The sequence below is a fragment of the Heterocephalus glaber genome, unplaced genomic scaffold (assembly GCF_053883595.1).
Source record: "Heterocephalus glaber isolate CG9 unplaced genomic scaffold, H.glaber_assembly_v1.0 deba00001452, whole genome shotgun sequence".
NCBI classification, from domain to species: domain Eukaryota; kingdom Metazoa; phylum Chordata; class Mammalia; order Rodentia; family Bathyergidae; genus Heterocephalus; species Heterocephalus glaber.
In genome coordinates, this window is record NW_028258302.1 from 16,584,496 (window position 1) to 16,611,676 (window position 27,181).

The 27,181-nt window shown below is 52.5% G+C and overlaps 1 protein-coding gene and 1 long non-coding RNA gene across 3 annotated transcripts; one reads left to right on the forward strand and one right to left on the reverse strand.

Moving 5' to 3' along the window:
• The first annotated feature begins 1,127 nt into the window (after nt 1-1,127).
• LOC147827248 (uncharacterized) lies at nt 1,128-3,257 on the forward strand. Its single transcript, XR_015452781.1, has 2 exons — nt 1,128-2,108; nt 2,345-3,257. It is a non-coding gene; the product is annotated as an uncharacterized LOC147827248 (long non-coding RNA).
• Nucleotides 2,943-26,598, reverse strand: Ldlrap1 (low density lipoprotein receptor adaptor protein 1). 2 transcript variants are annotated; one of them, XM_004850612.4, is made up of 9 exons: nt 26,410-26,598; nt 17,390-17,532; nt 16,515-16,627; nt 14,281-14,395; nt 8,672-8,744; nt 8,265-8,348; nt 7,676-7,806; nt 6,313-6,344; nt 2,943-4,821 (listed from the first exon to the last, which is right to left on the reverse strand). In XM_004850612.4, the coding sequence occupies exons 1-9, from the start codon at nt 26,495-26,497 to the stop codon at nt 4,677-4,679; spliced, it is 924 nt and encodes a 307-aa protein (XP_004850669.1). In that variant the 5' UTR covers nt 26,498-26,598; the 3' UTR covers nt 2,943-4,676. The 2 variants fall into 2 exon arrangements, with proteins under 2 accessions (XP_004850669.1, XP_004850668.1); XM_004850611.4 differs by having other exon boundaries at nt 6,313-6,347; nt 26,410-26,597.
• Between the last annotated feature and the right edge of the window lie 583 nt (nt 26,599-27,181).

The window sequence follows — 27,181 nt, forward strand, 5'->3', positions numbered from 1 at the left end:
AAATTCTGAATGACTAAGCCCAGCGCACATGGGATAGCATGCTGGACGATGGGCCTCCTGGCCCACAAGGTAGACTGTTGAGCTGCGTAGGTGCCAGGACCACCCTTCCTCTCTACAGATTCTTTCAGGAAGCCAGGCTGGTTCTACCTTCTGATGAGCTGATTCACTGAGGGCCAGATGCTATGCCAGGACGGCCTGCACACTGGGGCCATGGGGTGGATCAAACACAGGCCCTGGCTTCACCAGGCAACCAAGCTAGCAAAAGCCATCTCAAGCCCTTTTCCTCTGCCTTAAGGCCCAGCTGGAGGACTCCTCTCTTCCAGGACCCCCCCTCCCCTGAATCACCAGGCACCATTCTTCAGTTCTGATTTTTGGTCACTGGTATGGGCAACAGCATGGCCAGGGCCCTTCAAGGGCACCATGACACACACCCCTGGACTATGAAGGGGTCAGCCATCCGGATGGGCCAAGCTAGGGCTCAGCAGGTGCACTCAGAATTACTACCTGGCAACACGTACTCACACAGCCCACATGTGTCCTAGCTAGAAGCAAGAGGCACCCAGAGGCTCTGGGCTGGCACCTGGCTGAGGTTATTCTTGGCTGCAGAAGCTCCCAAGCAAGGTCATCATGTTCTCCAAATGTTCCAAGTGACCTCAAAAGAGGCGGAGCCACTCCAGGACAAGGATTACAAGGAATCTAAATCCCAGGCCTGTCTGCTAGCAGCTGTATAAGGCTGTTAGGTTGTATAACCTGTGGCCCTCAGCGTCATTTTTTTTACAATGGACTAACATCACCACTAGCATGTTGCTGAGGGAGCTTAAATGGGCTGTGTGACTGCTTCGGGTGTTCAGAGGTGTGCTCCCTCCTCCCTCCCTCTCTGGGGCTGGCATTCACCTCCACTGCCAGAGGAAGCCTTACTGCTGAGGGACATCAGGCTCATGCTGGGGCCACACTGGCAAGCTGGATGACACTGCTGGCAGCAATGGGTGCCCGATGTGATGAGATGCAGCCTTGGCCCTGAGTTTAACCTGGGCATGTCCAGAGAAGTGGCCCCGAAGGGCAGCCACCTGAGGAAGGTTCTGTTGTGGTGGGTCTGTGAAGTTGGTCCCTGCCCTGACTTTCTGTGAAGAAGCCACGGCCGGCTGTTCCCAAGTTCCAAGCTGCTCACTGCTGGGTTTGGTGCAAGCACAGCAGGGCAGGAGGATCTTGGCTTGGGTGTCCTTTGCTCTATGAAGAGAAGCACAGTACAGCATAAATGAGCTCTGGGGCCAGATAGATTGGGGTCAAAATCCCAGGACCAATTCTGACTGGCTATGAGACTTTATCTCCCCCAACTCTCAGTTGCCCCACTCCTAAATTGGGGCCAGGACCACCTACCTTGTGGCAAAGCTGCAAGGATTGGTAACACTGATGTTGGCCATAAAGGACTGATGGGGTCAAAGGTCACTTCCTAAGGCCACCTGCTGATTCACATGCGGGGATAGGTGGAGGAAAGATGGGTGAAGCCCAGGCCCAAGGCAGCACCCCAGCCGTGGAACTCACCCTGATTACCAAACTAGGCTTGTCACAAGCCCTCAGGGAGATTTAATTGGGATGATTTCCCCTGAAGATCCAACATCTACTGAGAGAAGCTGAAGGTCACATCAAATCTGAAAGGCAACTTTGTTCTTCCTGCTCCATTCGTTATGCATGAAAGAGCAGACGGCGGGTGCTCAGGATTCATAATTTGAGACATCCGGAGACTAAAGACACTGGCCAAATTTAAACCGAAAGATGAATTTGTTGGGTGTCTTTTCAGATTATGGGGTAAAGAAGAAAGGAGAGAATTTCTTAGGCTTCTGTGATCCACTCAGAATTCACAGGGAGTCTACCCAACAATTGACATCAGAGAGCTCTGCCTCTGGGTTCTGGACATTTGAAATATCATTGGTGTAAAGAGATAAAGAGAGGATGCCCAAGGCTGCGGCATGGCCAGGGGACTGAAGAGTCCCTGGACAGCAGCCAGGGAGACCTGAGGAGCAGTCTTGCATGGTGGTCACTACGCAGATGAACAGGAGGCTGACGGCAGCTCGACCACAGACATCTCTTTAAAGGCCAGGATGTGGCAGGTGAGGGTCACAGTATGACTGGGCAGTGGCCCCACCAAGCACTCAGGACACAACTGCCTTCCTTTTTGAGCCCAGAGCCCTTGGGACTAGGGGAACTGACAGGATCTGGGCTCAGTGTGGCCACTGTGAGCTAGGTCGGGAGCTCTTGGGATGCAGGAAGTACTTGGTTAATATAGCCACTGTCATTGATTCTGATTTTCTTAAACAACATGGTCCCAATTCTCTTTTGCTCTCAGGTAACCTTTGAGCCTGTGAGTACACATTCTCCCAAATGTGAACCCAGGGAGGCAGGAAGAGAAAGAATGTTGTACCTTGTTCACAGAAGGCAAAACCAAGCAAGGCTCAAGGAAAGAAGTGACTGATCCGGGGTCAGAGTCCCTACACAGCAGAGCCAGGACTGGGCCTCGGGTCTCCCAAGTCATGAGACACTCCCGCCTGCAGCACAGAGTAAATCTAACAAGTGAATAAATGTCATGGATCATCTGAGAATGTTATGAAAATGACACCCTCAATGGGAAAAAGGCCCATATGGACACACACAAATCTTATACACATTTCAGGGGCCCGAGACCCCTGGCCCCCGCTTTCAGAGACCTCATCTGTGTTGACACACTGGATCACTGCTGGACTGTTAGTTGTCCAAAGGTGACCTCATCATACGTAGGCCCATCTGTGGGGTGAACAGGGGACTCCGAGACCATTATCCCTGCTCTGGATGCACCGGGATACTGCTTCTTGGTGTTTTGCCCACCCAGGTCTGTGGTCACTTCCATTGACAAAGGGCAGGAGCTGCTGGCTGTTGCACTCTGGTCACTCCAGCATTCTAAGTGCTGCTTGTATTTCAAAAAGAGAACATTTATTATTTGTTTTTTTCCCTCATTAGCCTCCTTTTACAGCGTCACAAAGCAATGCACAAGACTTTGGCTGTCGACACTCGGGAAGCACAGACAGCTGTCAACAAGGGACCAACGATGGCCACAGTGTGGCCAGTACAACACAGAAGGCCCACGGGTGCCTTGTGCCAAGGGCAGCCTGTGAGCTGCCTCAACCCTGCTGCCCCAACAACCACAGAGGCTGAAACCAGTCTGAGGGGATGCAGGGGCATGGACGCTGGATAGGGAAAGGAAGTCACCTTCCTTCTGATGAAGGTCCTATGAGCCCCTCCTCCAGGCCTATTCTGATACAGGGCCTCAGTTAGAGACGCAGCTTCTAAGAAATGCCTGTGTTTCCTGGGGATGCAGAAACCTGCCCTGACAAGCCAGGCTGCTGGGAGGCACCTCGGGATGGGAAAGATGCTCCAGGCTTGGCTGGGTTTCAGGATGCCAGAGCCCAAGGGCCAAGTGGGGAGGAAGAAAAGAGAGATTCTAAAGACAGCTTGCTGCTAGGATGTCCTGACCGGGCTGCAGTGTCAGGAAAGAGAACAGCGTGATGCTTATGGAGTTGGATTTTGTTTCACCCTTGGATTTAGCAGACTTCAAAAACTTGCATCTTCATGGAAATCGACAGTGAGAAAGCCAGCAGGGCACAGAGTCTTGTGCCAGTTCTGTGTGGAAAGGCACCAGATGGTTTGTTATGAAACACATTTTGGTCAGAAAATAGCTGGGGATTTTTGGTTCCTGGGAGGACAACAAAGCTAGAAAAAAAGAGGTGTGAGTTGTGAGAGGTGGCAGCAGAGAAAGCAGCTTTGGCATCAGGTCTGGGTTCTACTTGACTCCACCCTTTCCATGTGTGTGGTCTCAGTTTCTTCATCTGTGAAATGGCTGCAAAATAGTCCTACATGAACCTAGGTGCTAGTTTTCATACATCATCCCAGGAAGTATGAGGAGGGAGGGGGTTAATCAGACTCTGGAAGTCATGGGCAGCCCGTCACACTGGGCCGCAGCACAGGTGGGGCCCCTTCAAGAAGGAAGGGCAGAAAGAAAGCTCTACTCAGTTCAGCACCACGGAGGAGCCCCTGGGGCTACATCTGCTGTAAGCTTTAAAGTGCCAAGCTATGTGTTATCTTTGGTGAAGGGTTGCCTCCTGAGAGCTCCAAGGCCAGGGATTGATCCCAGGCCTGCTGGACCCTGAGGAAGGCAAGCCTGAGGACCCAGGCCTAGCCAGAGGTGGCAGGCTCCTCCTGAGCTCAGAAGATGACGAGTTCTGGCTGCTTTCCATAAGGAGTGGGGATGTCCTTGGGGAAATCCGGGTTCTTAGAAAGGAGGAGGGACAAGAAATGCTTTGGTCACTGTCCTGACACACAGAGAGCAGAGCTGGCTCAAGAAGAGAAAGAGCACAAGGCCAATCACAGCACTGCACCCCTTATGTGTGTGATGGAAAACTGGCTTCCAAGCACAGACCAAGAGTCACTAAATAAATATTCAAAGCTTCTTTCAGTTCAGAGAAAGAGGAGGTTAAAAAAAATCTCTCTCCTTCCCCTTGCTTGACTGGCTGCAGCTTTGATCTGCAGGCTGACGTTGCTGTGGGCTGGAAGGGGTGGCTGAAAGGGCTTGGAGCTGGTTCCCCCACCACAGGTGGCTTTCGGTGGTCATGTGTCAGGGCTGGTTGTATCCTGCTGGCCCCAGGCCCTCAGAAGCCGAAGAGGTCATCCTGGTCAGTGCCACTGGTGTCGGGCTTGTTCCAGTCGACAGGAGAGAGGCACTGGGCATAATGGATGTCCTGTGGTGACAGTCCTGTGTCCAGGACCTGGGGGTTCGTCCTCGACTGTGCCAGCCTGGAAGGCAGAGAAGGGTGAGCCTAGGTACAGAGCTGGTGGGGCCTGAGAAGTCAGCGCAGCCCAGCCAATACCAGGGCCAGAAGAGAGAGGGGGCAGGACATGGGGCAAAGGAGAATGTTCCAGCAACCAGGGGAGGTGCAGCCTCTGAACAACAGGCTTCCCTAGAGGGTCTAAACTGTGGGCCAGGCAGTGGGATTACCATCGCCCCCACCCTCATCCCCAGAAAAGCCAGGACACTCACACTGAGCTCAATCAGGGCAGGAGCTGCCCAGAGAAGAGGGAAGAGGGCAGCAGTGGGAAGGCAGTGAGTGCTGGCCATGGGTGGGAACTGGTCAATCACAAGGGGACTGCTTAGCTGTACCTCTGTTCAACAGTGTGCTACTCAGAACAGTAACCCAAAAAGGAGGCAACACAAATGTCTGCAAGAATAGGGTGAGCTATGTGAATGATGGCCCACATCCTCGGGAGGTATTTGTGGGAATTTGTAACAGCTGGAGAGGGGCTTCTGACACATGGGCTGAAGGCAAAGACTATGAGCTGATGGGTCCCACATAGTGTCAATGTACAGGACCAGCATGAATTAAGCGGAGTCTGGGCTGTGGGACTATAACATGCTGTTATTTTCTGTCTAATGCTTTGCTGACTTCTGAAATTGTTAATAAAAGGCACATGATACTCAAATAATCTGAGAAAAGCAAATAAAAGCTTTTCTTCACAATAGGAGGTGTTGTGAGGCAGGGAAGCAGGGAAGATGGGGAGAGGCAAGAGGACAAAGCGAAGTCCCTGCCTCTGTTCCACTCGACAGACCCCCAACCCTAAGTGACAGCCCAGAAGGGGGAGGGCTGCAGGGAGCTGCTTTGAGTCCCAAAGGGGAAAGGGGCACCTGAGTAACTAGGGACCAGAGCACAGGACCCTGAGCCAGCTGCCTAGGCCGCTCCTTGATCACAGACTTCTTGGCAGTGTGTCCTCAAGCTGAAGGCAGCCAGGACTACAGGGATGGCTTCTGGGAAAATGGGGAACCACCACCGCCATGGGGCTCTACCAAAATCCCTGCTCAGGAGCCTGCCATCCTTCTCTATGCAGCACTCAAGGGGCTTAATCAAGCACTGCCTTCTCCCTGACCCTGCATAAAGGCAAGCTGTGCAGAGGGGAGGGGACAAAGCCGGCAAAAAGCTAGCAAGTGGAGGCTGCCTCCAGTGTAGGAAGAAAAAATAACCTTGAGCTGCTGTGTGTTTAGCACAGCTCAGTTGTGGCAGAGCAGCCACCGAGAAGTTTTGGCTTAGTAATAAGAGCTTTCTAATACATCTGGCCACCCTGGAAGGGGTTCCCTCCCTGGGCAGTGAGCTCCCTGTCCCAGGAGGTATTTGAGTAGAGGTGGGATTCTTGATCTGGAGGGAAGATGATCAGAGGGACTCATACTCAGGCATGGCAGAGTCCTTGGAAGGAAAGGGCAGGCAGGGCCAACCCTAGGTAAGCAGCCAACATTACCTAGAAAATGCTTCATCCAGGCCATCGTCCAGCTCCTTGGGGAAACAAAACAGGAGGTAAGAGCTCTGAGCAGGATCCTTCGCTCATCTCAGGGGTCTGTCCTGCCCTGGGTGACCTACAGGGCTCGACACAGGGGTGTAGGGAGGCACTCAGAGATACTAGCATTGGCAGGGCTTCCACTTCACTACAGCTACAGCCTTTCAGCCCAGGGACCCAAAGCTGAGGCAGGGACAGGAGAAAGGGCTGGCGAGTTCAGTTCCCAGCCCTGTCACCAGCTACCTGTGGGACCTGGAACAAATCATGGCTTCTACTTAAGACTCAGCTTTTCCTCCTATAAAATGTGGGACCTGATGATTTCTACGGCTTTCAAACTCCAAAAGGCAAAGGCTAGAGAAGGAGGCTGCCTTTCATCCCCTTCCAAAGCCAAGCTCAAAGCCTAAGTTCATGTAGATGACTGATGGCAGGAGCCTCAGTGGAAAAGCACTGGGTGAGGTCCCTCCTCCGCCTCCCAGCGCCATTGGGCAAGCAGCAAGGGTGAAGTCCTCACAACAGAGGACACACTTTGGGACACCCAGGTTGCCCCCAACAGCCGGAGGGACCTGACAGCTACTAAAGTCCCTCAATGTTCTGGATTTTTAAAAATTAAAGAGATATGACTAGTGACCATGCAATCTGTAGTAGACCCTGAACCAGACAAAGGACAGGGAAGGACAACTGGGGAGAGGTAAGCTCTATAGACTATATAACAGGTCATATCAGTGCTCACTTCCCAATTCTGATCACTGTCACAGACTCTTGCACTATTTTTGTAACATAGTCACAAATTATTTCTAAGTCAAAAATTAAAATTAAAAGAGTTCAGATTCCTCTGGGAGATTTGTGGGCAGATGTCATGGTCCTCAGTGAGGGGATGAAAAAGCTGAGGCCCAGAGAGGTGAAGGGGGCTTGCCCTGGGTCACAGGGAGTCAAGCATCAGGCTGACAGGAGCCCAGTCCTGGGCTCCTCATTCAGCCTACTAACCAGGGAGGGGTGTCAGGCACAAACTCTGCCCTGCCAAGAACAAAGGAGCCTTTGGCTGGTCCTGTGGTGGGCAGAGCTGTGGATGCTCAGGCCAAGAGGCTGGGCATTGTGAGGAGACAGCTGTGCTGGGAGCCGGGACTGCTGGGGACACAGCCCAGGGTTCAAAGGGGACATTGTTCTTTCCCTAACCTGAGCCTGGGTGCAGCTGGGCTGGGTCTGTTCCTCCCAGAGGCCCCAAGTCATGGTGCCAGGGCCTGGACCCAGGAGCTGCCTTAGGCTCATCCACAGATCTGGCTGAGGCTCACTGGATCCCGTGGAGTCCCCAGGGCACAGGGCCACTCACCCAGATGACACTGCTGCTGCTCAAGGCTTGAGGCCGCAGTGCTTCATCCACATTATTAGTGTTAGCACTGACTGTGGACAGTGGGGCTTTGGTGGTCTCTTCCAAGTCCAGCAGGTTCCCAGTGGTGACCACTGTGAGGAGGTCCAGGCAGAGGCATCAGTGGGAGCTTGGCCACTTCTTTCCTGGCCTCATCTCCTGACCCCATCTGAGTGGCCCTTGGGCTGTCCAGTTTCTGACACCCTCTTCAGATGTGGCCTTGTCCAGGCCTGTCACCAGACCAGCCAGAGCCCCACCTGACACTTGCTGTCAGCCCTGGTCAGCTGCCTACAAGGAGAGAATCTGTCCCTCTCTGATGGCTGAGACTAATTTTTATAACAGTTGTCAACTTTTTCAGAGGGCACACAGCAGGATATATACATACACAGTATTTATATATGTGGACACAGAGATGGAAAACAAGTTAATTTTTTCCTATCGAATTTATCTATAATGAATGTGTATCACTGATTTGATAAAACACTAAAAGTTTACCCCAGCCCAGGAGAGAGGGCCCTGCAGCTGAAGCCCCCCAATTCTGCCCGAGACTCACAGCTTTTCAATGAAGGTGTTTTGTCATGGTGGGTCCCCAGCGTGTCACTTCCCTCTTGGCTGGCTTTCTCCCTCTTTTCTTTCTCTGTGGGATCAAGGCACAATGCATCAGAGCCCCAGATCCCAGCACTTTGTCCCCAGTGATCATTGGCCAGGGGTAGACTCAACCTCAGGGAAACTGCTAGGTCTCCAGAGGGAGGAAGGACACTCTTCGGATGTTGCTTAAGCCTCACAAATACCCTGAGGGAAAGAGATAGCAGATGTACTTTTTGCAGACGGAGAAACTGAGACTCAGGTGAGAGGACACAAGCTAGGTACAGGGTAAAACTGGGAGTCAGTGCAGGTCTGACTCTGGGCTTTATCTGTCTCCCCAGCCCCCACCTCACCCTGATGTTGATAAAGACTCACCTTCCTTGGCTGCCTGCCAGAACTCAAAGGCAACTTTGAAGGCCTGGGCCACAGTGAGGGTGACAGCCTGCGCCTGAAAAACAGGAAGTGGGGGTGGGAGGGGTGTGTTTCAGCCAGGGAAGAGCAAGTCTGAACTGGAGAGCTGGGGAGGCCAGGGCAGGGCTCCAATTTCCTCGCTCCAGCTCCGAGGGGTCAACCCCAGGCTTGGAGGAGGAAGGGCTGGCCCCTGCCACGTCACCAAAGCAGCCTGGGGCTTAACTTGAAGCCCAGTCCTGGAGAGCCACTTGAGCCTCTGGCCAAGGTAAATTCCCACCCTCATTCATCCCCCCAGTGGCTATTCACCTCCACTTCGGGCTTTCCTGAATCAACTGACTGAGGCTCACTACATCAGAGAAGCCCTCCCTAGTTACCTGAGGACTTCACACACTACCTGAGCCCTTTGAATTGGAGAAGAGAAAAAAGCCAGGGCTAGAAGGGCCCAGCCGCTCCTTGAATAAGCCCAGCCAGAGGAGGTTACAGATATACAGGGTTAGAGGGATAACTGATAACTGGATCCCAGCAAGAGAGGAGGCAGCTGGTAAATTTCCTGAGCAGGAGCAAGATGTCAATGAGTGTTAGGGATCAAAATTATTCAGTGTTGTAACCAACCTGCATATGAGGGTACTGGCCTTTGCTCTGCCCTCCCCCCCCATCCACTCCTTCAAATCCTCTCAAACGTCACCACTTGTCCCCCTCTGGCATCATGCAAATGAGTGGCTCTAGCTCACATGTCTGTGTCTGTGTCTGCTTGCTCCCTACCACCGCTGCCCCACAGTATACAAGCTCCTCAGTGGTGACAACAATGCTGGCTGAATTGTATCTGACCAAGGGGCAGGGCTTCTGAGGCCTCCTGCCAGCCCAGACCTCCAGCCCACATTCATCTCCACACCCTGCTCTCTGTGACTCCAGTTCAGAACGGGTTAATTAGCTCAGCACTGGGAGTGGAAGCTCCAGAGCTCGAAGCTATAACTGATGCCAGCAACACCACTGAGCTTCCTTCTGAGAGCCCTGGGTTGCTGGGGATTTAGCTCAGTGGTTCCGCTGCCTGCCTTGCAAGTGCAAGGTCCTGAGTTTGACTGCCTGTACCAAAAAAAAAAGAAAGCCCTGGGTAAGAGCAAAATGTTAGACCCTCAAATGCAAAGGTTCAGACCTAACCAGCCTCGGCCCCATTCCCTCCCTTGTACCAGACAACTCAATTTAATTGAGAAATGAATCTGTGGCCACTGTCTTCAAAAATTCTTAAAAAAAAAAAAAAAAATAATAAAATCCCTAAACAAGCTGAGTGATCCGTGCCAATTAAACTTCACAAAGTATAAAATCTCATTTGAATGTCTCCGTCATTTACATTTTTGATAGAAGTATGGGTGCTCTATGGCAAAATTTAAATATGGTAATTAAGTATGAAACTCTTCACAGCTGTTTACAATTTAAGCTGTCACGTCTGAATCAAGTTTAATAGACCCAGTTACCATTGAGAATTGCCCATGAACTAAAAATATGGACTAATTACCAGCCCGAGTCAGATCACTCTATACCCAAGCAAGGGCTGGTCACCCAGTGTGGCAGGGATATGGAAACACCATTATTCTTGGAAACCTCGGGACACAAGCTTATACTGTTTTTGCATAAATCTGCCAGTTGATTTGCATACATTCCTGCCCCTTTGCCCTGATGTTCCAATCTATAAGTTAAGCCAAATATAACTGGAGATGTGGATGTGTGCAGGTGGCTGAAGGCCCAGGCTGGACAGGGACTGGGGGATGGGGATGGGAATGGGGAAGGGGCCACTTCTGGGCGGCTGCAAGAAGCCACAGCAACATCAGAGGGAAGAACTGCTGGGTCGGCTTTGGAAGCCTTCCTACTGCCCAGGCCAGCACCCAGCCCTCCCCTGCATGTCTCTGGTTGTACCTCTGTCTGTCACCTTGACTAATTTCCACTCAGTCCACTTTTCCATGTTTTGCCCTTTTGTTCCCAATAACCAGACTTATCCCCTCAAAAGGGGCTAAATCAGACCAAATTGGCCCTGTGCCCCTAGCAGCCCTGATTCCCAGAAGTATAAATTCCTGAGGATTAACCCAGGAATGTGGCCAGCCACTTGAGGGCACGGCCCCACCCCTCATGCAAGGTGGAACGGGGGTATCCAAGCCCTGCACCTGTGCGCCAACCCTGAGTTCCTCCAACTCTACTTTCTGGCCCAGAGGCTGAAGTGCCCTTAAAGGCCTCCCTCCTAGGCAGATGGAAAGGTTTCCTTGTAGGGAAACTTTTGACTATGCACAACAGGAACAGAGAGGGGAGGCCTGGGTGGCTGTGCTGCCCCTGCACTGGGCTATGCCTTCCTTGGCTGGAAGGAGCCCCTCCCTTCTTCAAGCTCCTTGCTCACTCAGGCACCCGTGAGGAGGTGCAGGATGGAGATGCAGGAGTGATGGCCGGGTCACCATCCCACTCAAAGCCTGCTACAGGCTGTCTCTGCCTTGCTATCCACCAGCCAAGAGTCCTCAACAGCCCCCCATGTTGTGCCTTGCACTTGTAATTCCCACACTGGTGAGCGCTACCTGTCATGCACCTCCTCTCAGCCTGGCCAACCCCTACTCACTACTCATCCTTCCAAGCCTCTGTCTCTGGGGCCCCTCCTGACCTCCAGTGAGGTACAATGACCTAACCCAGAGCCAGGACCCTGGATTCCCACAGACTTGTCTGTGTACCCTGGGTCCTCATGCCCAGTGTAGGGCTTAGCCCAGGTCAAGTGACACCATGTGTCCACGGAGGCAGCTGCCAGCTGATCAGTGCAGAGCCCAAGGTGCCCATCTCCCCTCTGCTTTCCCCTCAGAAATCCTGCAGAGTCCAGAAAATGTCCGTGTCCCAACGAGGGCAGGCCATGAGACCGTCACGCTGCCAGCTTGGGCTGAGCTAAGGTCTGGGTGGACTGATACCACCCTGGGCTGGGCTGTCTCTCAGAGAGAATCTCCCAGGGTTCCCTGCACGGGGGAGGCTGAGTGGCACAAAGAAGCGAGATGGACAAGCCACAGTCTAGTCAGTCAGCCCTGACCCCAGACAGGATGTGCTGAGACATGAAGACTCTTCTGGGTGTGCAGCAGGAGCCCTGCCCTCTGCCCAACAGGGGTCAGCTGCCAGTGGCCAAGCATTGCTGGGCTCTGTCTTCCTTGGCAATTGCCCTCTATCCTGGGGGCAGGCTGATTTCACATAAGCCTGTCTAAGATCCTCTGGCCCAGCTCCCTCTTTCTCTTACTCCCAGAACCCCCATCGAGAGGAAATCACTGCATCTGGGAACACCCTCCACCCAGACCCACACCGCAGGAATAGCAGGGTGCCAGCCACTCTGCCCTGCCAAGCACTTGCTCACCAGTAGGGAGGAAGAGAAAACAATGAGGACACGATGAGCTTATATTCTTAAGTCCTTGTCCTCATAGAAGACAACTCCAAGGGTTACCAACTGTGAGAACAAGGTTTTCAGGGGAAAAGACACTGCAGCTCAGGGCCTTGGGACATCACAAGACCCTGGCTGAATGGCCAGTGACACCAAATCTGCAGCAAAGAAACAAGGTGGGCAAAAGAAACAGGGGCTCTTGGGAATAATTCTGGATGTCATTCTGCTGATAGGCAAGCAGACCAAAGAAGGGCATGATCTTATCCAAGGCCACACAGCACATTACTGTGATCTGGTCTGGCTCTTCCTATAGTCCCCCTTCTGCAATACCTGCAGTAGGCTGACTCATGGCCCTGAATCCCTAGAACCTGTGAATGTCACCCTCCATGGCAAAAGAGTTTTGCAGATGGAATTAAGTTAAGAATAATCTTGAGGTGGGGAGATTATCCTCGATTACTCAGCAGGCCCAATGTCATCACAGGGGCTTTGAGAGGGATCAAGTCAGAAAGAGAAATGGCAATTTGACATCAGCAAGACTGGCAGATGCTACTCCGCTGGCTCTGAAGATGGAGGATGGAGGGATGAACTAGGAGCAGGTGGAATGCAGGTGTCTCTAGAAGGCAGGGAAGGTGAAGAAATGGTGCTCCCCTGGAGCCTCCAGGAGAAACATAACCCCGATGACCTATTCTAGACTTCTGACCCCCAGAACTGTAAGAGAATACATTTGTGTTGTTTTAAGCCACTAAGTTTATGATCATCTGTTTTGGCAGTCATAGGAAACTTATACAATATCTAAAGCAGGAAGCCTGGGATCCACCAATGTTCTTGATGTGTCCTTTGATTGGGAAAGGGAGAGGATATTGTCTCCAAGAATTCTGGGCAGGGGGACCTGGCTCTGAGCTATTAACAGAGGTTAACAGATGCTGATATTGAATCAATAGATGTCAAGAACCTCCTTAAATGGAAGATGCTCAGATCTCAGGGGCCTCAGAAACAAAAGCATCAATGCCAAAGGCTGACCTACTCCAGCTCCTTGCCCTCACTCAAATTCAAGTGAGATGCCCAAGACCCCCCAAGGTCTTTCATTCACTCAAACCAGCTAGAGGTGGTCAAGAAGTGGCCCCAAAACGACAGGAAGCTCTTGGCAACTTGTTGTGCAGGAGGGAGGAATATAGGTTCAAAGACTCACTGTTCATGCTGACTGTGTCACCTTCAGCAAGCCAGCTGGCTTTCTGGGGGTCTGTTTCATTATAAATAAAAGATTTTAAAGAAAGCCAATGGAGATCATAATAGTTTCCACTTTGCACAGTTGTTGTAAAGATTAAACAGGAAAATGCCTTAGAGCCTAGCACTGGAATGGGTCTGTAGAAGATATCAAACATGGCCATGGGTCTCTCTGTTCCAGTTAATCTTACTTGTCAACTTCACTGGATTAAGAGACTCTTGAAGTGGTGACTGAATCATGGGCCACTATAGTCATCAGTGGAGTCATCTGCTGCTATTCACAGCTGAATGTACTGTTAGGAGCTGGGGCCCAGTTGGAAGAGATGGGTCATGGGAGGCAGCCTTTGGAGGGTACACCTCTCGCTGGTGCTCTTTCTGTAGGCCCTACTTTACAGCCACTATGAAGTAAACAGCTTTGTTCCACCATGCCCTTCTGCCATGATGTTCCTGCCTTGGAGGCAGCTGACCATGGACTGGACCCTCTCAAACTGTTAGCCAAAATAAACCTCTCCTCCTTAACAGTGCATGTGTCAGATATTTTTTATCCTAGAAACAGGAAAGCTGACTCATACACACAGCAAGTCTAATCTCCTGAGGACTCTGGGCTTTGCCTTTCACCCAGGGTTACTTTGGTCTCCCATTTGTAAGGATGAATACCTACAAAGCTTATTCCCCCCTAGACTGTACTAATGGCAGGCGATCCAAAATCCTCTCATAGCCAACAAATCACTCTACAGAGGGGAAGGGACCCAAGCACTTTCTCGGGACAGGGGCTAGTCACTGTATACAGCCAGGCTGTCCAGCTGGATGACTGCCTGATGCAGCCCTACTCTGTCCCCTCAGCTTTCGGTACACACTTGAGAGTCTCAAGGGTTTTCATCCTTTTTGAGTGACTGCCACTTTTGGTCTTGCTTCCCACATCAGACAGGCCCCTGAGAGCAGTCCCATCCTCCCTGCTGACCATTTTCCGCTTGGTGCAGAAGAAGGCATGGCACTCGAGATTCTCACTGTGCTGGCTCTGGGCGATGTATGCAAACACTTTGTCATGCATCTTGTCTGCTGTGCAGTAGGAGATCCTGAAAGGCAAGCGGCAAGTGTCAACACATCTGGCATGGGGCCTGATCACATCTGAGAGGTGCTACAGGGCATCTTCTGGGTTCCAGAGAGCCTGTTGTTCCCTGTTCACCGGAGTGAGACTGTAGATCTGGCCTTGGCCTCCAAGCCTCACATCCTGGGCCATCTATGGGAGAGGGATCCAAGCCAGGCAGAAGGGTCTGGGGGTAAAGACTGGAGGAGGGCACTTCTCCCTCTTCCTCCCATGCCATACTGAGCCACCCCCAAAAATAGTAATAGCTGAACCCTAACTGCATCTCAGTCAGTGTATCAAGAAATTTCTACATACTGCCTCATTTAATTCCCACAGCTGCCCTCTGAGATGGGGTCTATTACTATCCCCACTTTTCAGACAAGGAAACTGAGGCTAAAGATCTGGGAGTATAGAGCCGGTGGCAGAGCTGGGACATGAAATCACTGGTGGGATTCCAGAAGCCAGAATCATCAGCCCTCTGCCCCTGAAGGGCCTGAGCTGACTGGCTAGAAGGGGAAGCAGGACACCACGCTGTCCACTGCTGTTCTTTGCCCTGACTCTCCCTGACCAGATGTCAGAGGAGACCCAGGCCTGTCTCTCCCAGGGTGACTGAGACACTGAGCAAGTCCCCCTGGAACTGTGGCCAGGGTGGAGCACAGGGCTGGGAATGTGTGAAGGCGATCCAAGCAGCGGTCCCAGTGGGCTCAGGGGAGACATGGCCATTCCCTCTGTAGGAATACCTCCTGCCCTGCTCATTCACAACCTCAGCTCCCCCAGCCCTCAGTCTCTCATGCTCTCAATGATCCCTCCACGCCATCTCCAAACATCAGGGGAGGAGCTGGTGGACCAGGATGGAACAGCTCAGTGGACTCACTCCTCACCGGGTGGCCCCAACTACAACTGTATCACTTGAATAACCACAGAACACCCCAAGTGAGAGTAGAGTGCTATGTCCCCAGCTGCCTCCTCTCCTCCCAGAGGATTCAGCCTGTTGCCTAAACACCCTGGGTCCTTGGCACCAATCAGCCAGATTCTGCTATTCTTCAAGCCCCAGCAAGTAAGCTCCCATCTCCCCTGGGAGTTTGTCCCAAGTTTCCCCAGGTGGTTACCTCCTTCTTTGCCCTCTTGGGACATACTCTATATCCTATTTCCTCCTCTCTCTCCCCTCCCAGAGAGGAAGCTCCAGGAGGGCACGAGTTGAGTCAGATTCCTCATCTGGCACAGACCTCAGCAGAGCAGTTACTTGGAAATGTTGGTGAAAGGCAGGCAGGTAGATTCAGAAAGATGAGTGAAAGGTACAGCCCAAAACTCTGAAACTATCTCCCAACACATACACAACCCCCAACCCCACTACTAGCTTGTGCTTCTGCTTCTGCTCAAGCTGAGCCACCTCCCTGGGGACAAAGCAAGTGGAAAGTTGCCTAGGGAAAGGGACTTGCTTGGCAGAGCTCCCACCTGGGTGCCCATGTCTGTTCAGCCACTACCTCACTATGCACTGTTAGGCCATTCCCTCTTTGGGCCTCAGCTTCTTTATCTATAAAATGGGTCTGGGATGGCCCTTCCAGTTCTGAAACACTATAACTGACTAGCAAAGAGAGAAGTGGGGGTAGCCTGGGGCTCCAAGAGCTAGACCTGCCTCCCTAGGACCAGGGTGCCCACTGGACAAGACCATCTATACTCTGGCTCCGGACCCTGCATGAGGCATCCTGGGATGCCCAGCCAGATGTCTAGGGCTGGGCTGCTGCATTCACAGTGGAAGGAAGAGGCAGTGACTCTGCAGCTGTCTGTTCCTACAGTGACTCAGCAGCATGCAGGAGATACATCAGGAGCACGGGGATGGGGGGTGGGGGCTCAGGCTCTGTCAGGCTTCAGCTGCCTGTTACAACTGGTGATGGGGACAGCAGCAAGTGCCACCTCACCAAGTGCTCCCTGTGAACTGGGTGCTGGGCACTAGCATGGTGAGGCAGGACCTGCTCCCAAGTCCACTTTACAGATGAGAAAACTGAGTCTCCAAGGTCACTCAGATATCAAGTGTCCTGGATTCAGACAGGACACTCCACGTACTGCCAAGTGTCTGAGTGATGAGGACCACGCCCTGCCAGGCATACCTGTAAATGGACACATTCTCAATGAGCTGGTTGGTGAGGTGATCAGTCAGGATAATTCCTCGTGGCGATACCTTGAGAGTCACCTTCTGTAGTTTCTTCCCACTGGCCTTGGCCTGGGGGAAGAAAGGGGTAAGAGGAGCCTGCCTTTCTTGCAATCCACCCCCTAGGCTACACCTAGCTACTCCACACACCAGACACAGGGCCTGTGTGAGGCTTAGCTCAGAGGACTGGCAAGTGGCATGGGAAGGACACCTGACCAGCACCTCTCGAAATAAAACAGGGACAAATGCTGCTGTCCACTAGCACCAGCACTGGCCCTCACAGGCAGAAGGTGCACTCCCATCTTCCTCCTCATGGAAGTGGACTCAGAGGCTAAAGGACTTGCCCAAGGACACACAGCTGGGAGAGCTGTCACAACCCAGCAGTGCAACTCCACCTCTGTGGACTGCTCCACCCACCACACACGCAGGGGCCTGAACCTGGGGTCAAGGCCACCACCGGAAGCAGATTTAATGGGCCTGTGCTCACTCAGAGTGGGGAGCAGGGCAATCTGGTCCCTGGTGGGCTACACTGTTCCGCATGCCACTGGAAATGTGTCTGAGTGACAACAATCTTCTCAGGCTCCCTAATGCCAGTATGTCACTAACACTTAGGGAAGGAGCCTGGGCTGCAGATGAGGCTGGAATGGCCATGGCCATAATGGCTGGAGAGGAGGACACTGGCCCTGACCCTATTCCCTTCCGCCAAAGCTCTGAACCAGACGCAGGGAGACTCAAGGGCAGGGCCAGGCTCAGTCATATCCCTCTGGGGTGACAAGCTGGGGCTTCGATGAAACAAAGCCCGTGGCTTCCACCCTCTCCTGACAGGGCACTCACCGTGGCCACGATCCTCTTGACAGCAGCGGCTGATAGCTCCTCGCCCTTGGGCCGCTCCACCAGTGTCATGCCCAGGTACTTGAGGGTGAAGAGCATGCCCTCGAGCAGTGTCTCCCGGGTGTCTGTCCAGTTCTCTGGCAGCTCTAGGGTGGGACATGGTGGCCCTCAGACCCAGCCAATTCTCACTAATCTACCTCCTTGGAAAACCTGGCAAAGGGTCCCAGGGTCCACCATCATTGTTTTTACTTTTTTTTTTTGGTACCGGGGATCAAACTTGGGACCCTGCGCTTGCAAGGCAGGAGGTGGAACCACTGAGCTAAAACTCCGGCCTTGTTTTTAGTATTAATACTAATGTTTTTTAGAACACACTAAGTGCTGGGTGAGAAGGTTTACACAAAATGTCCTTGTTAATTCTCAGGAGAATCCATAAGATAGACTTTGTATCACACCCACCGCAGACAGATCCAAGTCCAAGGAAGCCAGGGCACATAACCAAGCCCAGGAGCCGGCCAGTGCCAGAGATCTGGCCATGTTTCAAGTTCCAAACCCAAACTGAACTTCAATACTAACAACTGCCCAGGGGAAATCATGCCATTTTCTTGCTGAATCCTTATTGTGACTCTGTGAGGTGGGTACTGTCCCATTACACAGATCAGGAAACTGAGGCTCAGAGGGGCAAAGGCATGAGACAAAAGCCACATGCAGCAAGTAGAGAATTATAGTCACCTGACCGGTTGCCATGAACCCACCCTCCACTGTTTAGTCCACCTGCACATCCAGAGACCAACTGGCTGGTGGGAGGGGACCAGCAAAGCAAAAGCAAAGCCAAAGGAGAGAGGCTGGGGTAAGGGTCAATGGGGAAGGAGAGGATTTCTCTAAGGATGCTACATTGACTCACTAGCCCTGGGTTAGTCTGAGCTCTGGCTCTCCATGCCCATCTCAGGGAAGTCCCCTGTCCCCTTTGAGACCAAAAATGCTGTCCCTCTGGGTGCAGCAATGGCACAGACCAGGATAGATGGGAAGGTCCTCTGAGGACTCCTGACCATGACTACCACGAGGAAGGTTGGGAGATGGGGAAGAGCTGCTCACCGGGAGGGGAAGCTGGGAAGAGACCCTCACACAGGAGAGGGCACTGAGGAGGCAGAGGGACATGAAGGGAGGTGTGGCCCTCGATGGAGGCTTGACCACCCCTAGGGGCCCTCCTTGGAGCTGAATCCCAGATGTACCCTGTCAGAGGGAAACAACATGGCGAAGCAGCAGGGACGGGGTCCAGACCCATGCAGGCCTGGTTGTAGCACAAACACATGGCCTATACTCCCCCTATGGGGCCTGCTGTCCTTATCACCCCTTACAACTGCTGCACCTGCAGAAGGTACTCACTGTGACTGCACCCATTCCACAGATGAGAAAACTGCTGGCCAGCTCACCTGTGGTCCTGTTAAGGACAGAGGAGGATCCAGACTGGGACCAGCTGCCAAGGGCCACCAAAGACGTGAGCAGGGCCAGCTGCCCTAGACCACCCCTGAGAGGAGGCTGGGGGAAGTCTTGTGCCAGCGCTGATGGAAAAGCTACAGGAATCTAGTACAGAAGTGGGAATCACAGGCTCCAGCACAGCTGAGGCCCTGGGTTTCCCCCCAAAGTTCAGCCTGGCTCTGGGGTTTCTACACAGTTAGGAGTTGGAATCCAGGGCCCAGAGGATTCCTTTAGGTCCCCTATCCACTCTGGGCCCCTGCTGCCCCTCCTAGCTCCTGTCACAGAGCCTTAGGTTCCAGGGCCTCTATCTCCTTCCTCCACAGCCAGGGGGGCCTATACACCCAGTCTCCGGATTTGCACTGAGCCACACAATCCATTGAGTCTCTGAGACAGAGACACACACACATACCACACACATGGGGTTGGGGGTTTCGTACAGGAAACTATGGGCTTGCTGACTGGTCATCTAGAACCTAGTACGCAGCTAGTGCTCAGTATTTGGTGAATAAAAGAATGACTTAGACAACCTCATCCCAGCTCAGGGACAAGACACTGCCTTTAGCCTTCATACCTAGGCCTTTACCCCACTGAGATGACCCTAAAGCCCAAAGGGACCCTATCCTCTGTCCCATCCACCATAAATAACCCTATTCCATTTGACTCTCCAAAATACAGAAAGTCCCTGAGGTGTCCCAAGTCCAGTACCACATGAGAGGCCCCAGAGCAAATCAGATATAGGCCCTTTTCTCAAAGAAACCAAGATAAAAAAAAAAAAAGAAAAGAAGCCAAGATAATAGCAACATGATGGGGCAAATCGGAGCTACCAGGTAACAAAGATCCAACAAACACTAGCTACTACTATCACCTCAAACACTCACAGTTACCTTGCAAATAGCTATTCTTTCATTCTCATGTTACAGATGAAACTGAGGCTCAAAGCACTCTGATTCTAAAATCCAAGCTCCTGACTAGTGGCAGGCTACTTTACCCTGAGGCAAAATACCTTAATTCTAGCCAAAGGTCAAGGAGAGTTTCTGGGAGCTGGTGGTACAGTCTTCCATCTAGAATTGGGTTTTCCAAATACCTGAAGCTTCCTCAGAGCAAGCCAGTATACCCAGACCACCACTTTCAACCTGGTACCCATCTAGGCAAGGATGGTAAAACAGAGTGCTGCCATGCCCATTGCCTGTGTCCTTGACAGACATTGCTAAGTGATTTCAACTCCATTTCTCTCTATTTCTTAACAGGGCCTTGGGCAGACCATACTAATCAATCAGAGGCCTCCTTCATCTCATTATCCATTGCTGCCCTATAGCAAACATCCTTCTTTCCCCAGTTTTCATGTCCCCACTCTCCCATTTCCTCTGCCTCAGCCATTTCCTGGCCTTTTTCCAAAGCCACTTCCTCTCCCTCCATTTCAAAGGAACAAAGCCTGCCAAGGTCACTGGTGATCTCTTTGCTGTCAAAACATTCCCCTGTTCTCCTTGACCTCTGAAATGCTTGGCATTTTTCTGCATTCTTCCTTCCCTGGCCTGACCCTTCCCCAGTTCTACAGCTTACTGGTAGATTGAAAAGTATTCATTAGCCTCAGAGACCCTCTATCTCAATCCCTCATTTGACAGATGATGCAACTGAGGCCAAGAGAGGAATGCAACCTGTGCAAGGTCATACGACAAGTTAGAAAGGATCCCAGTCCACCACTACAGGCAATCCCCACAGTGACTGTTGGAGACCCCTACCTCCGTTCTCAAAACACACACACACACGCACATACACACACACACGCGTGCACACACACACACACACACACACACAGCTGAGAAGCTCCTTCTGAAAAACTTCCTCCTCATAATGGAACATTTAGTTTCAACTTTGGAGATTTTTCTCAAATACTCTATCCCAAATACTCTTCTTCCCTTTGCTTGATCAAAACCCCATAAAACCAGCTCTTCCAGGAAGCCTTCTCTGAGGAGGTACAGCCCAGTGGGTTAAGAGCAAGGGCCTTAATCCTAGCATCCAAGTTCTGACTTATTCTGAGTTAATTATCTCCCTTAAGTCTCAGTTTTCTCATCTATAAAATGAGGAAGGCAACAATCCCTACATCTCTGGGCTGCTATGAGATAATGAAATGAAATGTACTCAGCGAGGATCAGGCCAATCATAGGCGCCTTTCTTGAGTATGAATCTCTTTTTCCTCCCAAGGCTGGACATCTACAGCCAAGCAGCTGCCTCCCGCAGTGTCTTCCCCTCCATGGACTTACCATCTATGACTGCCTCTCCCAGGAAGTGGAACGAGGAAGGAGCACCCCTGCTGGACAATGTTGTCCAGTCTCGTCCTGCTTCTCCCTTGTCCCTCATCCCTGTCATCAATGTTCCCAGGTCCCACCAAGATGCTCCTTTCCTCGAGGGAAGCTTCCTCCCCTGTGCACGACTTGCTCTTCACTGAGGTGTGCGGTCTATTGTGCTTACAACTTCCCCTCAGAAACCAGCACGGGGCCCCTCAGGACAGACAGACACGTGAGGTTTCCTGCCATCCTGTCCTGCTCATCACCCAGCCACCTCACACAGGATGCAGCCAGCCTGCACTACAGCTCACGGATTGAGGCTACATCTCCCTCCCAATGAGACTTGGGCTTCAGGGGTAGCAACCAGAGGCCCCAAGCAAATACAAGGCTGAGTCCAGAGCCCTGTTCCGGTCCCAGTTATTTTCAGCCTCAGGGTGGGTAATGACTGTGCTGTTTCAACTTTGCCATTTTACAGATGACCTACTGCTGGAGTTAACTGGGGACAGACCATAAGCCCAGTCTAACTTCTTTCTATCACCATGTACCTCCTAACTACCAAGGAGTTAGGGCTGGAAGCCCTATGTCCCTTTGCCACCCCAGGGCACCCAGCTGGCTGGTATCTGGAACATCAGTGCTGCAGCAAAATCCACAGGCTGAGGGAGCCTCTGTGCAGGGCCCTAGCCGGGCTCCCCAGTGTGGCAGGCCACAGCCTAGGAGTCTCAGAGTGACAATCTCTCAGGTATGGACCCAAGCTCTGCCCTGATGGCAACAGCTGCCTCTCTGGTTTGCAATCTATTTGACAGTCTTCAGAAGCATCATCAGAAACTTCTGGATGTGAAAAGTATTAGACAAATTTCAGAAGTGAAAGCTTTTGAGATTGTTATCAAAAGAAAATAATTTTTCAAATTATACAACACCTACTGTTTCCTAAGCACCAACTTATACTGTAAGAAAAAATAATGGGCTCTGGATGGTCTGGGGGTTCAGTTACTCAATCTCCCTGGGCTCCAGTTTCCTCACTTTGAGACAGAGAAAATAAGCTGGGCATGGTGGTGCATGCCTGTAATTCCAGCACTCAGGAGACTGAGCCAGGAGGATCAAAAGTTTGAGGCCAGGGACCAGGGATTTAGCTCAGTGGTTCCAGCGCTTGCCTCGAAAGCAGAAGGACCCAAGTTCAATCCCCGGTACCAAAAAAAAAAAAAAAAACGTTTGAGGCCAGCATAGACTGTCTCTAAAAACTAACAGACAAACAAAATGGGGACAATAATCGTACCTACCCCATAGGGCTGCCATCAGGATAAAACAAGCTCCTATGTCCATACACACATCTGGTCCATGCCGAGAAGAGCTTAAGTTCGAGCTACTGTCACTGCCAATGATCAAGTGCAGAGTGCTTTAATGTATCCAAGACCATTTACAGTACTTTCTGAGAAGAGTCAAGGATATGTTGGCATTCCCATTTCACAGATAAAGCGCTCAGAGGAGTGGGTCCATGGCTCATAAATGACTGCACTGGGACTCAATTCCTATATCCATTCCTGCAGCCCACCAAGCCGCTTTCTGATGTAAGGAAGGGGTCACCCTGCCCTCTGCCTAAAAGGAGCAGCTGACCCTCAGTGGGCAGTGGGTAACCTCTGAATCAAACCTCATCTCCTCTCGTAGCCACTAGACCTGTGAGAACAAAGGCTCAGCCTCCAGTTAATGTCCCCAGGTTCCCAGGTTCTTCCTCTTTGGATTCACCTGAGTCTTCCAAGTCCCCTTCTTAGAGAGGTGGTGCTGTCAGGACACCAGCCTCATCTCCTGGGTGCACCACTTCCTCACATGCCAACTGACTGTCAGCCCCTGCCACTGCCTGCTGGAGTCACCAATGCCACACAGACTGGGGAATTAAGGCCTCCCATCCCCAGCAGTCTTCCAGCCAGGACTGCCAGTCAGTCCTCAAAGGGAGCACCCCTGAGGAGCATATTTACCCTGGCTCCCAGAGTTCGCCCATGGTATTAAGCTCCAGCAGCCCACAGTAGTCATTCACTTTATAATGTCCGCTTTTTTGGACTCTTTTCCCTTCTCATTTGTCCTAACAATATTTCCCGGGACTTCTTCCCAAATAAATAATTTGCACTCAGATCCCTGTCTCAGTGGCTACTTCTAGAAGAACCCAAACACACCTTCTTATCTAAAGAAGCTGTTCCCTGGCCCATTTTACTTTTCTTCACAGCGTTCCTGCTATCCCTAACCATACTATTAACCTGCAGCTTTGGCCTTTTTCTTGACTCCTTCTCCAAACTGAGTCACAACTCAGTTCCCAGATTCCCCAATACCCATATCAGTGCCTGACATTTAGTCAGTGCTCAATAAGTATTATGGTCTGGCAGTTTATTTATGTATAATATTTATACTATATCATTGTAAGTAAATTAAAAGATCCCTCCTCCACCTCCCACCATGAATTAGTTTTACTGGAACTGGTACCTTTTCCTTATCCTTTTTCTTTGGGTTCTAATAGACTGACATAACCACAAGGAGCCCAAGGGTCGGAGCAACCCCAGTATCTGCGAAAAGAAGGGTTTTAAAGGGCCAGGGCAAACCACCCTTCCAGGCAGCTGGAAGAAAGGAAAACCCTTTCTCCAGGGACTGAGATAAAATATTTATGGCTCTCAAGACGGAAAAAACTCTACGTGGGAGAGGGAGAGAACCATCTTTCAAGGTCAGGACAACTGAGAAACAGGAGGCTTAAGGCTCAGCATAAAGAAGCCTGGAGTCTGGCTTTGCTCTGTGACCTCAGTCAAGCTGCAGTCCTTCTCTGGCTTCAGTTTCTCCACACATAAAGCAGTGACTCTGCTAATCTTACTGGAGAGGCGAGATCACTGCAGGCAGCAGGGGTCAAGCCTAATCTTAATTCCACTGTGTCAGTTTTACCTCAAAACTCAACCACAGGCCTCACATCTGGAGGGCTCGGCCCATTGCTTGGCTGGGTCATAATCCCAAACAAGGCTGCCCCAGCCCCCAACCCCCCACATCCCATGGCTTCCCTCTAGCATGCAGCCGCAGTGTCTTCAGATGCTACCAGCCCAAGCTGGTTTGGGGCCTGCCCCAGTTCTCTTGGTCAGAGCTCCCACAGCCAGGAACTGAGGTCTACCTCTTGGAAACTCTATCTGAGGCCTATGACCGCACTTTCCCAAACTCAGTTCCTTTACTTCTAAAATGGGTCTGATGATAAGAATCTCATTTTGTCACCTCACATGAGCAGAGGTAACAGGAGCAAAAACACTTTGTAAAACACAGTGACAAAAGCAGTAGCCAGGGCATGGTGATACATGCCTGCAGTCCCAGTACTGGGAAGCTGAGGCAGGAGGACTGCCACAAGTTCAAGGCCAGCCTAAATTAAAAGCAAGGCCCTGTCTCATTTAAAAAAAAAATGCACTAGTCACCATTTATTGAAGTCTTCTCTGTCTGGTAAAATGCACTGATTTAACCCCCATACAGAAGTCTGAGGCAGTTACTACAGTTATTTGCAACTTACAGATGGAGAACTGTGCTTTAGAACTACAAACTGGAATAGTTCATTCAAGATACAGAAGGCTTCTGGAAGCCAGGAGAGGGACAGAGGGGCTCCTCTGCTTTTCTCCAAGGTCTTCACAGGCTCAGGCCTCAAAACCTGGTCCACCATAGTAAGAATCAAGTTGAAGGTCTACACAGCAGGAGGAAGGGGAATGGGGGAGGGAAACCACCAATGAGGAGGGAGCATTATTATCAACAATCTTCTTAACACTCCAGCCATGTAAGAATTGTTCTTCCCCACTTTACAGGTGAGGAAACAGGATCATTAAGGACAACTGACTTGCCCTAGACTGGTGCAGGCAAGAGAAAGTCTTTCCCAACACCCAAAGTGGCTCGCTCTTTCCCCTCCCCATATTTAGAGGTTCTTCCGGGCTCCTTCCCCTTCCAATCACTTCCCTGGGGGGCTGCCCCACCCATCCTGCCCCACCCACCCTCTCTCCGCCGGAGACAACAGGGTTCCTCCACTGGGAGAGACAGTCATTCTCTCCGAAGTCCTGGTCGCAGCCCACGAATGTTTAAAGGGAGTTAATGAGTGTGGGAGATGGTGCGTGCTTGGCCTGGCTCTAGTAGGCCTCTGATCCCACCCCAACCAGCAGACACCAGCTGGGTTCCCAATGCCAGTCTGGGCTAGGAGGAAGCCACAGCTGGAACAGCAGACTGGGGCAAGAGGAGGGGCAGGGCGGGCTCACTCAGCCCAGACACGCTGGCGCTCCTGGGACCAGGGAACTCTGGCTCCCCTGGTGGAGCCCTGGAAGACAAGAAGGGACTAGAGGTGGGGTGGCTGTACTGTTGGGGGAGGGGGGCTGTGGCCCTAGTGGTTGGCGGGTAGGGGTGAGGGTTTGCAGGAGTCCTGTGCTTTGGCTCCGTATCAGCCAGGAAGGCCTGTGTGACCCGAAGGCCTTCCTAGGCTAGGTTTCTCAGGCCTCAGGGGAAGGTGCCAGGTGATGGGCTCCTGGAGAGTAACCTGAGACGGGGGGGGGGGGCGCTCACCCGCTCCCATAAGTCCGCGAGTCTGCCTTTTGCCTAGGCTCTCAGGGACTTCGGAAGCCCAGGGGAAGACGCAAAAGAAAACAGGTTTCAAAAATAACCTGAACGCCAGACTCAACACCTGGACGCAGCTTGGGGAGAGGTCGCAGGGTCTAGATCGCTCGGTGTGCGACCTGAGACAGCCCAGGGCGGCCCGCTCCCAACAAGTAGGAACGTGCGTTCGGGCTCACACCTGAGGCCTGGGAGTTAGATGACGCCTCCCACCACGTCTTTCGAGGGGCGGGGGGTAGTGGGCTCCTGCCCGCCACTGCGGTCTCCCGTGGGGTACGAGGATGAGGCATCTTCCCAAGTACCCGCGCCCACCCCTCGTCCCCGGGCGGGGCGCTGACCTCCGGCCTTCCCTAGCTGCCCGGGGCAGCGGGTTGGGGAGGTGCCGGGGGTCGCCAAGGTCTCCTCCCCACCCGCACCCTTCCGCGCACCAACTGCACCTGGGGACCCCGAGCTCGGTCTCCTCCCGGGCTCTGCCCTCCTCCCAGATGGTGAGGGCAGCAGAAGCAAGACCTGACCCCGGGCGACCCCGATCCCGCAGGGCCGGGACGCGATCGCGGGTCAGGCCCCACATCCCCGCCAACTTGGCCAGACTCGGGCGCCCCGGGAGGCCGCGCGCCTCTGCCCGACCCTGGCCCTGCCCGGCCCGGCGGACGCACACACACTCACTGCGGTGACGGCCGCCGCCCCCCCAGCTCTGCGTGGCCAGGCTGGGGCTCCGGATCAGTGCCCGCCCCGCGGACTTCAGCGCGTCCATGGCCCGCTCGGCCGCCGCCAAAACTCCGTCAGGAAAACTTTCCGCCCCGCCAGGCGGCGCGCCACTGCGCGCTCCTCCCCTCCCCTCAGCTCCTGGCGCGAGCTCCCGGGCTACATCCAGGGGCGGGGAGAAGTCGGTCGGGAACGCCCACTGACACGCCCCCTCGTTACCCGACCTCGCCCCGCCCTGGCCTGCCCTTGCTCAGAGCCCACACGTTCTGGCTTGCACAAGCTGCCAGGGCAAAAGGCTTCTCCAAGACCTTGATCGGGAAGCGTTACATAAAACCCTTTCCTCCCTCTCCCCAGTCTCCATAGGGGTCTGAGGGTCTGAGAGACGCCGCTGCCCCTGCCCCAGGAGGTCAGGGCCTAGGATTCTAGAAAGCTCAGCTGAGAGGTATTTGGAGACCAGTTTATAGATGGGAAGACTGAGGACCAGAACAAGGAGGGGTCTGGTTCAGGAATAAGAAAGGGGGATACCCAGGGCAGTGAGGCTGGGTGTAAGAGAGCAGAGTCTGTGGAACTTTGTTGGCAAGAGGCAGGAGTATAAATGTGTGCCTTTAGCAATTCACTGCTTTATACAGCAGACAGGCTGCTCCGAGGCACCTCCTGGGCACCCTGACCTGCCCCCTGCTTACCCCATGCCAGGTGGTCTGGGAAATGGTGTGGCTTGCGTTGTCTGCCTCTG